At 41.7% G+C, this 12,822-nt stretch overlaps 1 protein-coding gene across 2 annotated transcripts in view; it reads left to right on the top strand.

Annotated features, from left to right (window-relative positions):
- The window catches only part of galnt14 (UDP-N-acetyl-alpha-D-galactosamine:polypeptide N-acetylgalactosaminyltransferase 14 (GalNAc-T14)), a 124,055-nt gene that overhangs the window by 86,798 nt on the left and 24,435 nt on the right, over positions 1–12,822 (top strand). For both annotated transcript variants that reach the window (XM_070925700.1, XM_070925701.1), the window contains 2 exons: positions 3,435–3,500; positions 7,749–7,870. In XM_070925700.1, coding sequence (XP_070781801.1) covers positions 3,435–3,500; positions 7,749–7,870 — 188 coding nt within the window. The remainder of the gene's footprint in view (positions 1–3,434; positions 3,501–7,748; positions 7,871–12,822) is intronic.

Genomic DNA, 12,822 nt, shown 5'->3' with positions numbered 1-12,822 from the left:
CAGGATTACAATGGGGATGAAAAGGGACCTCCATTCTGGGACAAAGAGGAGACCGGCGAGCTGTGCATGAACGGCGTCTCGCCTGCAGCTGTGTCCTCTCCGTCTCCAGAGAGACACAAAGTCCAGGTGAAATAGACCAAACAGACAAAAGAAAATTGTTTATGTAACTTAAAGCAATGACTTTGACAGTATTGAGATTCTTACATGGATATTCTTTATTTTTCCAGCTATGAATGTATCCTGCTAACAAGTATTGTGTGGATTAATCCGCCGCTGAAAATAGTCCCCAACAAATGTACTATTAACTCCTGTTTGAGTAACCTTCGCTAACTAACTACAGTGTCCAGGTGTCCTTGGAAAGAACTGAACTTTTTCTACATATAAAACTATTTGTATATATTTGTGAGTCTTCAGTAGGAACCAACTAAGACATTGTTGGTTTTAGTCTTTTCATACGACCTGTTCACAGACACAGAAATACAGAATAATAACAGCCTTTTTAGTAGAAGCATTCTTAATCAAGTAACTTAATTAACTAACTAATAACAATAGTCGTCATATAAATATTGTGGAGTAAAAAGTACAATATTTCCACTTAAATGTTGTGGAGGTGCTGAAGCAGTGAAGTACAAGTACATTGCAGTGCAGTAACTGATGTACAGGGACAGTCAGTTAAAGTTATTTTACGCTTTTGAACACTTGCAAGAGGAGCAATCGCAGAAATATTTCTGATCAGCTGTGGTTTCCATTTTTCTCTCTGCTCTCTAGAAAATACGTTCTCATCCATGTGATGAGCTGACCTTGATACGATCAGAAACTGTATGTCTGCACTTTGCTTTTTGACGGCCAGGGAGTACAGCAGTGATAAACACGCAACAGAAAACTCATGACGGTTTATAGAAGGGCAGTGAAATAGCAGCTTCAGGAGACGCGTAATCAAAGACCTGATCACGACATTTGATTTGTTCCGGGAACTTTATGTGAGTTCACTGACACAAAGTTTAATCATCTGTGTCTGAAGTTTATTCGTCCGCCTCAGTCTAACTTTAAGTCGCCGTTGAAATGTTTTCAGGGAGCCAACAAAAACTTCAGCGCTGTAGTTTGAAAAGTCAACAGTGAGATCGATCATCGTGTTAGCTCCCTCAACACCAGTGAAGGTCTCGAAGACATGGCTGCCTTGCCAAAATTAATTGAGCCTCTGGTTCCTCCTCCCTGCCTTCTGTCTGCTTCATGGGGCTTCGGTTAGTAGTTGGTGAAATGCAGAGACACGGACATGAACTATAAACAAAAAGAAACTTAAAATCTTTCTTCTCAGCAGAGAGGAGAAAACATGAACACCAATTATTACAGTAAGGACAAAACAACTTTGCAGAACATGCACTGCGAAACTGGCGGCTCAGTAGCTGCTGATGATCCTATTATCAAAGACATCTGCTGAGCCACCAACCTGACAGCCAATCAGGACAGATGGTGCCACACACACACACACACACACACACCTACAGACGTGGAAATCCAAGCGATGAAGGTTAAATAGTCTCACATTTAGACTGTGAAGAAAAGATCAGACAGATGAGGAGGCAGCGAAAAGGTGCAATCAGCAGTGGAGACCGATATGTGCAAGTAACGAACCAAAGATGAGATATCTGCAAATGAGCAACAACAGGATAAATAGCGTCAACGATACTGTATGTACGCTTCAAACATGTCACCCTACAGCTGAATACGAAGGCTGAGGAAAAGCTGTTGAAGAACTTCCTTTCACTTCCTCCCACACAGCAATGTGTCATTAAATAACGTTTATATCTGGCCATTAGATATAATCCTAATTTCTCGCAGTGATTTATTTTGGGATATTTGACTGATCATGAATCCTTTTCTTCCCCACTAACATCCTGCTGGACCTCAGTAGAATCTTTCTGTCTCCACCAGAAAGACGGTTGAGCCGCCGTCCTATCGTATGGCCAATATTTAGGCTTGGTCTCTGTAGGTTTGGTCAAGTTTGCATTTGCAATGAGTGAAGGAAGCTGGACGTTTTCTATTTCACCTTCTCTGCTGGTTCTCGAGTCGCGGCATGTGGTGTCATTAAATGTCGTGCGTCTGTTGTGGGGTTTGGGAGCTGCGAGTCCTGACTGAACTTTCAGTTTTGGGAGAAAATTGTAGTTTTTGAACCTCAGCTCACAAAATAACTTTTTTCAAGGATTAACCCTCATAATGGGTCAGGACGTTTCTGTCTGGCTCAAAGTGTTTTCTTGCCTTTTTTCACAAAGAGCTCGCACTTGAAAGGAGAAGTTCGGTGGAGAGGAGAGCGACCAGACGTCTGATGGAGGTTTCCAGTCGTTCAGGGCCACTAAACTTTGACACAGTGTGACTGAAGGAACCTTTTTTTATATTTGTTCTTTACACAATAGCAGAGAGAGTCGTAAAGAACTGTCAGTTCAACCACTTGCACTTGTGTGATCAGTTTTTATCTCCCTGTGGCCCTCAATGAGAAGTAAGTAGTAAAATAAGTGTTAATTAGTCATTTAGTAGAATGATTAGGTTTGCACCCTTGTGTTCAAGAATATAATGGAAAAAAAAATAAACCGATCACATCAACATATAACAATAAACCTAACGACAAAATGATGAGATAAATGTTGTTTAACTGCCAGATAATAAATAGAGCTGAATCAATTAGCCAATTAATCGATTAGTGGATTAAAAATGCAAAATATTCTCTGGTTTCAGCTTCTCAAATGTGAGTACTTCTTGCTGCTTTTCTCTGTTTCATATCTTATATCGTTAACATAACGCTATTAACAATTAGCAGAATAATCAATAATGAGAATAATTGTTTTCTGTTGGATATAAACTGTCCTTCACCTCTCAGTTATTAGAAGAATCTCTAGTTTTCTCATTACTACTTCCACTATTCTGGAATTACAATGAATGACTGCACTTAACTCAGAAATAATGGAGTTGTGTTGAATCTAATTTTGATGTTGTCAGAACAGGCATTATTTTTCAAATCCTATTGTTGTTCCAAAACATGTATTAAATATTAATTTCACTTCTGTAAATGACTCACATCCCAGCAGCTCTGTTTTTCTTTCTCCCTTTTTCACTGTTCTTCTTTTCATTTTGTGACACTTTCACACCAGAGTACTGTTGTGAACATCTATTACAGCAGACAGTTATATTTAAAATAATATATTAATACAACTCAAAAATTCAGCCGGGAGCACACAGTCAGCTGAACAGCAACTAAACAAATGTCTGAGTTGTCAAACTGAAAGCTTTGAATTGCCGTCCTGCTGCTGCAGAGCTTTTCAGCGAGCTGCTAATTTCCCTGCAGAGTCAAAAATCATCGAGATATATTACAGTATTCTATTCAATTCTATTATACGTGCTTCTGTTCTTTTGAATTTATTGTGCTTTTTGTGTCTTTACAGAAAGTGACTGTCAGCTTCTCACCAAACTGCCCAAAGTCAAATGCATTCGCAACAACAAGAGAGAAGGTATGACGACAAGTGTGTGTGTGTGAGAGTGTACGTTAGCATTTTTAACATGTTTGTGTGCATGTTTAATCATCCGTACTGCCTTTGTATGTGTGTGTCTCTGCATACATTTGTCAGCAGTATACTGTGTGTGTGTGTGTGTGTGTGTGTGTGTGTGTGTGTGTAAAACATCCAGCCTTTTCATCCCCTTGTCTAAACATTTCCATATATACACACTCGCAGACAGACGGACCGGCAGACAGTCATTCATCTTTGGCCACATATGGAAGTGCAGAGCTGAAATGACCTGAAGTGAATTGAAGTGACAGGAGATGCTTCTGAAATAGAGCCCAGAGAGACGCAGACTGTCACATAAGAAATGTTACCAAAGAGAAAATGTTCTCCATGAGCTGAAACCAAAATATATCGCAAATTCAAAAGCTAGACCACAACCTAAAAACGGACTTCTTCTTTTGTAAAATGCCAGAAAAGAGCGGAAAAACAAAATCATACATAACTTGGCAAAATCATAAATGACAACCAGTGGAGAGTTAGTACCTCAGTCACGCTAAATATGGATGTTGTTCCTCATTTGAATGGTTGATACAGCCATGCGTCATGGCTATGCTTATCATTTTTCTATATAATCCATTTGGAGCTGCCTCCACGCTCTTAAATATAGAATACAAATGAATGCAATACACAAATTAACATGACAGCTTGACAATGTGATGGGGTCATGAGCGTCTTTGGGAGCTAAATGCATGTTTAGAGGCCAGAAAAGGTTCCTGTTATTCCACTGAAGATGATCCCGGGTGATTGTACGGGAGCTTCACGGAGTTGAAACTGGTATATGATGCCGTACCTATAAATAGTAATAGGTGGACAACAGGAAGACTAACAACCACCTTGTGGAAGCAGACGGAGAACCAAATAAAGAATAGAATAATAGGATGGTGCAATATTAAGAAAAATACCACAACAAAGAGAGCATGCAGACCGTGAAGACACTGTCAAAAAAAAAAAAACAAGACCTCTTTTTCCCATCGTGTTTGACATGGATATAAAAAACAGGAAAACCCACCAGTATGAGCCTTTAAAAGCTCTCCCTCTGAAAGCTGCAAATTACACCTGAAATGTAAGATTTACTTCCAGAGCGTGCATCCTACTGTTATAAACGTTCTGACAGCATTGTAATTACAGGAGCCTGTCATTTATACAACGGCCTTTTATATACCACAGAGGCACAAAGGTTTCAAGCCGTTTCGGCTAATAACTTTGGCATTCACGCTCTACAGTGTGAGTGTGAACACAGCTACACTTAACCCTTCACAATAACCCTTCCATTAGAGCGTCATCACCTCTGGTTGCTTCAGATTGCGTTCTCACTCTGGACTGACAGACGGACATTTTCAGACGTGTCATTGCTGTTATTTGGTGCCACCTGAGTTCAAATAGCACCGTTCTCACCGGTGCAAACTAAAGCAGAAAACACTTCTAGCGTGCTTGTTTTTGTGCAATCTGACCTCAGATTACTGCACAGAAATACCTCAAAATATCAGACGTGCTGCACTAATATCTCTCTTGTACCTTTCTGCCATGTCTCTCACTTTCTGTTTCATCTTCATCATATATATATATATATATATATATATATATATATATATATATATATATATATATATATATATATATTCTTTCTCATTATGTCTTTCTTATATTTTGTAGTCGTTCCCTTCCTCTCTCACCCTCTCTCTTTAACAACAGGGACACTTGTCCTACATGCTGTCACTGAAGGATTTCATTATAGCACAGTCATGCTGATCACACCCTGACAAACACACACACACACACACACACACACACACACACACACACAGTTCGGCTAGTTAATAGTTTATGGCTTCAGGCCTTCTGACTTGATTGTCTTTTTAATGCCCATAAAAACACACCAGGCTGAGATTGTATATCTTCTCTGACACACACGCACACATTCAGCAAGTACTTTTATACTTGTGAGGACCCTCACTGACATAACGCGTTCCCTAGCTTCTTCCCCTAACATTAACCTAAACCTAATTGAAAGGTAGTTTCAGATCGCTTCATTTGTGGATAGTTAAAGGCTGGAGTGTTTTTGTAGTCCGTATTTATTTGCCACAAGCTGCCAGATGCCATGGCTAGCTTACAAACACACTGACTGTGTGTGGCAAGATCCTGTTGATGTGTTTGTTAGACAGCTCAGACTTGATCTCAAAACTTACCGGGAGCTTTAGTTCTTTCTCTTTTTCTCTCATTTTGCTACTTGTCTCTGTACGGCCATTAAGACGATTCCTACAGCTTCGGGATCAACTTAAAATATTTGTGCAGTTGCGTCTTCACTTCAGTTCGTGCAGGAAGCTTGTGTCTTCTCATCTTGTCATTCAAATGTTGAGTATGATCCAAACAATCGTCGCATTGCCAATAAATCGCTAAATAAACCATTTCGGCAGCTTTGAAGCTATGAGGAGGCTGTTGTGCAACCCAGAGATGTTCTATGTTTGTGTGAACTATCCCTTTAATCCTACAAGCAAACAAAGGATTGTTGGTTGATGGATTGTTGAACAGTATCGACACCTTTCCTGAGAATCCAACATACGCGCCCACTTCATGCAGTGTGGGTCTGAAACTCTAAATTGTCCTCACAAACATACAATAATACAGTAGCACATGCAAACACACACAGCTGTGACGGGTAGAGACTTATTAATGTACATTAACACTCTCCTTTGTACAAAGTCAGCCTCTCCTGCACTGTATGTGTGAGTGTGTATCTGTGTGCCTGCTTGTATGTGGGTCCAGTTTATATGTGTGTGTGTGTGTGTGTGTGTGTGTGTGTGTGTGTGTGTGTGTGTGTGTGTGTGTGTGTGTGTGTCCATCCATCCAGAAAATAAAGCCTTATTGAGGATGAAATGGGATTTTTAATTGGCTGAGCCTCTGCCTAACAGAGCAGCGTGAAACTTCACGGCCCCTCGTACAATGTCACCGACACACACACTCACAATGGACCCACGCACAGTCAGGGCGACACACACACACACACACACACACACACACACACACACACACACACACACACACACAGTGAGCCTTGCACATGTGTACAGACTTATTCAGATGGACGCACACACACACACACACACACACACACAGCACGTCTTCATGTCAGGGTGTATTGATTAGACCATTTAGTCCAAATAGAAGAGAACACTGGCCCCCATCAGGGAGACCTCCCTAACAGGCCCATTTAAACACACACACACACACACTCTGTCTGTCTTTCTACAACACAACCACAATCAGCCGACACACACATTTTCTCTTCCTGACGCTAACCTTCCTCTCCCTCACACACACACACACACACACACACACATGCAGAGTGTGATGGGCCTGTTAAAAGGTTGTGTCCGTGTCTGACGGGGCCTCTAAGAGCCCCGCATCGATTTCCCTCTCTGCTGACTGACTGAGAGAGTGAGTGAGCGAGACAGATAGGGGATGTCAATAGGGAGAGCAAGGCACTAACAATGCCGAGGTTAAGGGTTCCATTCCCTTCTGATGCTGAAAGGTATTCTGTCCTCCCGCAGCAGTGAGGCAGTGTGTGTGTGTGTGTGTGTGTGTGGGAGGAGGATGGAGGAGTGTGTGTAACTGATAGTCACAGTTCGTGAGCGTGAAAGTTGAATATATACTGTCTTATCCGATCTGCCGCCCTGAAAATAATCAATTTCAGCAGGCAAAGTGGAGGATTTCAATTTAGCGGCTCTGACGGCTGCATGTTCGATATCGGCTGTATCCAAGTGACGCCCGCGCTGCACGGAGGCTGCACGGAGGCTGCACGGAGGCTGCACGGGCTTTAACATATGTATGAATCATACGCTGTATATAAAGACGGACGACGCGTGTCCACTTCCTCCCACTGTACAAAAACGAAGCCAAAATATGGTGACGTCATTTGGAGTCTGCGCAGTAGGGATCGGGGGGTGAAAGGTCCCGCCCATACACCCGCCCGACCCAATCACGGGCACCCCACGGTCAATCCCAGCTGTCAATCATGACGTTTCACCCCAATTCTCTAGCATCAAATAACTAATGAAAACCAAACTCATCAGAGAAATGAACATACGTAACATATCCAACAGATGTGGTGAATATGTGGGGCTGTATAAAGGGGATACGTGTTTTATGTGTGTGGACGCGGACGAGATGAAGGCTTTATGTTGTATTTCTGTTCAGGTCTGATCAGGTCCAGAGTGCGGGGGGCCGATGCTGCGAGGGCCGGGGTCCTCACCTTCCTGGACAGCCACTGTGAGGTCAACAAGGACTGGCTGCCCCCCCTGCTGCAGAGGATCAAACAGGTAGACCACAACCCCACTCTGATGTCTGCAAACAGTGTGTGTGTGTGTGTGTGTGTAGCTTCACTATTAAATCCTAATTCACAGTCAGCTCACTTTTCACATGTCTAACCTTGAAGAGGAGTGTGTGTGTGTGTGTGTGTGTATTAGCGTTATACTCGTGTGTGTGAATGAGATCATGAGTGTCAATAACTTCAGGAAGGCCACTTTAAAAATATGGAGCGTGGTGTGTGGGTGAGTGTGTGTGTGTGTGTGTGTGTGTGTGTGTGTGTGTGTGGGTGTGTGTGTGTGTGTGTGTGTGTGTGTGTGTGTGTGTGTGTGTGTGTGTGTGTGTGTGATGACTCCAGTGGTCGAGATGAAATAGCGCCATGGGAGAAAATAGCTGTCGGTCTGATTGCCTCTCATTAAGAAATAAGTGCTGCACTCTCTCCTTCACCCTGCTCCTCCTTTCTTCTCTCCTCTGTTTGCCTGTCCTCTTCCTCTCCTCCTCCACCTCATCTTCCTCTCACCCTCCTCCTCCTCATCCCCTCTCATGTCCTCTTCTCCTTATGTCACTTTTTACAACTTGTCAGTTCATCCTCCTTTTTCTCACCTTGCCTCCTTTTTTCTCTGCCCCCTCCTCCTCCTCCTCCTCCTCCTCCTCCTCCTCTGTCCTTGCCTCCCAGCCCCTTTTTTTCTATCTTCATACTTCCTCTTTTTGTCCTTCACCTCATCTTTCCCTCCACACCACCTTTCTTTACTTCTCCACCTCCTCATGATGTTCATTCTTTGGAGGTTTACCTCCTCTCCTCTTCTCTCATCTCCCTCACTTTCACTCCTTCATCATTTTAACTCATGCCATTTCCTTTCGTCCCTCCTCTTGTCCTGCCTGCCTGCTCTTTCCTTCCCTACCTCCTTCTCTATCCCGACACCTCTTCTTCCTCCCTCCTCCTCTCTTACATCACTTTTCTTCTCTCCCACTCCTCCCTTTCTTCCCTTTTATCACCTTATTTGACTTCTCTACTTGAACCACTTCTCCTCCTTTCTCTTCCCTTTTCCTCCTGTCGTCACCTCCCCTGTCACGTCATCTAGCCTTTATTGCTCTTTGCACCTCCTCTTCTTACAGCCCCTTCCCTCCTTTCTTCTTCTACCTTCTCTTTACACGTCCTTTCACCTCTGTCTGTTCTTCTTTATACTCCTGTCAGACTGCTGTCCTCTCCTTTTTCCTCTTTTCTCCCACTTAACCTCCCTTCTTGTCTCTTCCTTTTGCCAATATCTCATCCTCTCTGGTCCTTTCTCCTCACATGTCACCTCCTCCGTTATTCTTCTCCTTTTCTCTCAATTTATTCTCTTTCTTTTTATCTACCTTTCTCTCCTCTCATCTTCCTCCCTCTTTCCTCGCATGTCCTCTGCCCTCTTTACACCTCCTCCAAATCCATTTCTATTCTCTCCTGTCCTCACTTCACACCTCCTCCCACCTTTTCCTCTCCTTCATCACCTTATTTGACTCCTCTCCTCTCCTCACACCTTCCGTCCTCTTTTTTTTTTCTTCATTCTCTCACCTGTCTCCCTCTTCTCCAATGCATCAAGTCAACAGTTGTTTTTGCTGATATTAACCACCTTTGATCTCCATCTATAGAGCAGCGATCAATAAGTAAAACCACCGCAGAGCCTGATCAGATTCTGCCGCGATGCCATCATCCATATTCATACTCACACTTTTAAGTGTGTGTGTGTGTGCAGGAGAGTCATCCGTCACTGTCTGTCCAGTCACTTTGTAGTCATATATTTAGATTTAAATGTATGAGGTATTGATCCAGGTAAACACACAACACACGCACACACAGGCAGAACTACACACCACCATAAAGTTCTGTTCCCTTCAAAATAATTGTCTGTCTCATTGATAGAGAGAGCTAAAGTCCTGCCAAACTTCCAGGTTCACTTCACATGAAGGGTGTTCTTTTTATATTATATATAATATATTATATTTTACTGTCTCTGTTCTGAACTACATTTGTGCACCATGCAGAACCAGCAGAGCATTGTTTAATCCTTTATTTTATGGTCAGAGGAGTGACGTAAAGTAAGAAAATGCAGCTTTCTCATATAGATAAATACCAATTTTGCTATTCTCCTCTGCTGATTGATTCTGTGGAGTATTAATTCAACCCATGTCCATTACACTAAAGTTTTTCTTTTACTGTAGTACAAAGGGATTCTGTGAATACGACTATAAGCTGTGGTTTATTTAGTGACATTGCTTGTTCACTACTTTTCTTGTTGTATTGTGGCATCATTTGACTCAATTAAATAAGTTATTAAAAGTCTGTGAGAAGTAAAAAAACAAACACATAAAAAAAAACGAAGTATATAATTAATATATAATAGATTTATAATAATGACTGATTTCAGGTGTGTCCCTAGTGTCCATTTTCCTGGGAAACACAGTTTGATAAGTAAGAGAGTAAGTGATATGTTTCATGTTTTAACATTGATGAGAACAATTAACCACGGCAGCAAAGGCTTAAATAACAAAGAAACTCAAACTTCATTTTCAGAATAAAGGAGAAAGATACTGCAAGTGCACCCAAAGAGCGTCCATGAGCTAAAAACTACAGTGAACACTTCTTTTACCTTTTCAACATAGAAAAGATAAAACTGCACAAAAGTGCAAAGTGGAGTTCTTTATGTTTTAGAATAATGGCTTCAGCTATTTGATGTTAGCTGCAGTCTTCAGAGCAAAGCCGACATCCAGATAATGGTCTTGCAGATTATCAGTTTTAAGTGTTTCACGTTTGAATGCTTCACATCTTTTTCTTTTAGTTAAACACATTTTAACCAGCCTCATTGAAAGCCTCGCTGAGACTGAATATCTTCTTGTCAGGAGTGTCCTGGCCAGCAACAAGGAGCTGACAGACTAACAGCAATAAACAGAAAACAATCTCTCTTGCTGAACCGCTCTTCCAATATAAAATGCATGAATAAAATCAACAGTCTAAAACCATTAAATAGCACCGACTTCTATGTTCTTGTGTAGCATTTTGGACATTTGAACGTTTGTCTGCTGAATCATTATTGTATAATATTCTGTTGTGGTCATAAAGCACAGTGTTCAGTAAAGAACTATATAATCCAGCAGGAGGCATGCATGAAGGATGATGATGATGATGATGCAGGATGTTTTGGGGGGTCAGTTTTCCTCTCAGCTCGGCCATCAAATGTTCTCATTTCAAATCAGGTGGGGGGGAAGAAAAAAAAAGAAGAAATGGCTGAAATTAAGAAACTGCTCCCCAGCGATTTGAAAATAACACTCATCCAATTACAACAGTAATGTCGCAAATGCTTCACCCTGAGTGCTGCACAGTGTCATTACCGTAACAGCTATTAAAGCAGACGCAGTGCTTTGTAATGTGGCTGGAGCTGTAGAGGGATGCAGCCTGTGTCCCCTTGCACTGACCCTGCAGCTAATGGTCCAGAACCGCTCCACCTGCTCTGTAATATCACTGGCTGAAGACGCATCCAACCGTTTGACCAAACTAATGGAGGGACGCTCTGTGATTTAACAGGGACCTCAAGTCTGGCGTGCTTTTGTGTGTGTGTGTGTTTTGTACTTTTATCCTTGTAAAGAGCAAATGGTGCCATCAAGGTAGAAATATGAGGCGAATCAAGTGCAGACACTCTGCCAGTTCTCACTTTTACAAGGGTTTAGGACTCTATTTAAGGGTTAAAGAGGCAATAACTAAGCTAAATCCATAAGAGTCTTATGGCCTTATGGATGATTAAACAGTAAGGAGTGAGATGGGTGAATAATAATTCATTTCCTGTCCGTGATAGGTGTCGATATTTGATAGTTCTTCACTTGTATACTTATAAACAACTTGTACCACAAATATTAAGCATTCTTTTTGTAATCTACTTACATTTACTTATATTTTTAAAGAGTAAGCCAATGAATACACCAGCCTCTCCATCCTTTAACCTGCCGATGTGGTTTGATCCTGTAAATAGAAATTAATTCAGACGCTGAGTAATTTAATGCATGTTTTATTGTAGTAGTTAAAGGAAAAGTTCAAAATTTTGAGAATTATGCTTGTTTGCCTTCTTTCCGAGATTGAAATGAGATGTTTCTCATGTCTGTGCATTAAATATAGAGCTTCAGGGCATGTTGAGCCTAGCTTAGCATAAGAAACAGCTAGCCTGGATCTCCCCAAAGTTTAAAAGTTCACCTTATATCACGTTTGTTTAACTCTTACATAACTGTAACTATAATTTGTGGTTTTAGGGTCAGTTAGAAGTTGTCATTCAAAGTGTTATCGTGTTATAGTAATTATTTGCAGCACTGTAGACCTCGCTGTGTGAAGCTGATGATTTTAACAGAAGCGTTAAGTAGCTAACAGTTTCTTTATCGCTAGAAATCAATGTTAGGTGAGAGGGAACACAACATCCCTGTCTGCTGAGACACTATGTCATATATGATTCACGGCCAGCTCATTTGTTAGCTTGTTGGGCCTCCTGCTGTCACCCTCACCTCAGACGCCTCCCAGTCAGAAACTGTGTGTAGTTGAGGTTAAAAGTTGGAACTTCACAAATTATCTAAAGAAATCTCTGTGAAGTTTCTGTGCCTCTTTCTTTCCAGCAAATCCCAGAACATCTAATGGACCCTTCTGTTCTTTGGCGAATGAGTTGTCGGGCCTTCAGTGTCCTTGAGATCTCGTCACCCTGCAGAGTCCTAGCACTAATAAAAACCTGAAAAGACTCTCAAAAGAAAAAGTATTGAATTTTGTCCTTGTGCGCTCACATTCACTGACTCTATTCATCGTGTTATCCCTTTTTTCTGATCCGTGTTGATGAGTTTTCTTCTTTTCATACGGCTCAACAGTCTGACATTAATGCCAGTGAAGTCACTAAAATGGAAGTGAGTGGAGGTAGAGGTCACTCTCACCTCGCTCAATGTGCTGTGTGCATGATTGGTG

The sequence above is a fragment of the Enoplosus armatus genome, chromosome 19 (genome assembly GCF_043641665.1).
Source record: "Enoplosus armatus isolate fEnoArm2 chromosome 19, fEnoArm2.hap1, whole genome shotgun sequence".
NCBI classification, from domain to species: domain Eukaryota; kingdom Metazoa; phylum Chordata; class Actinopteri; order Centrarchiformes; family Enoplosidae; genus Enoplosus; species Enoplosus armatus.
This window is presented reverse-complemented; position numbering and strand designations above follow the sequence as displayed.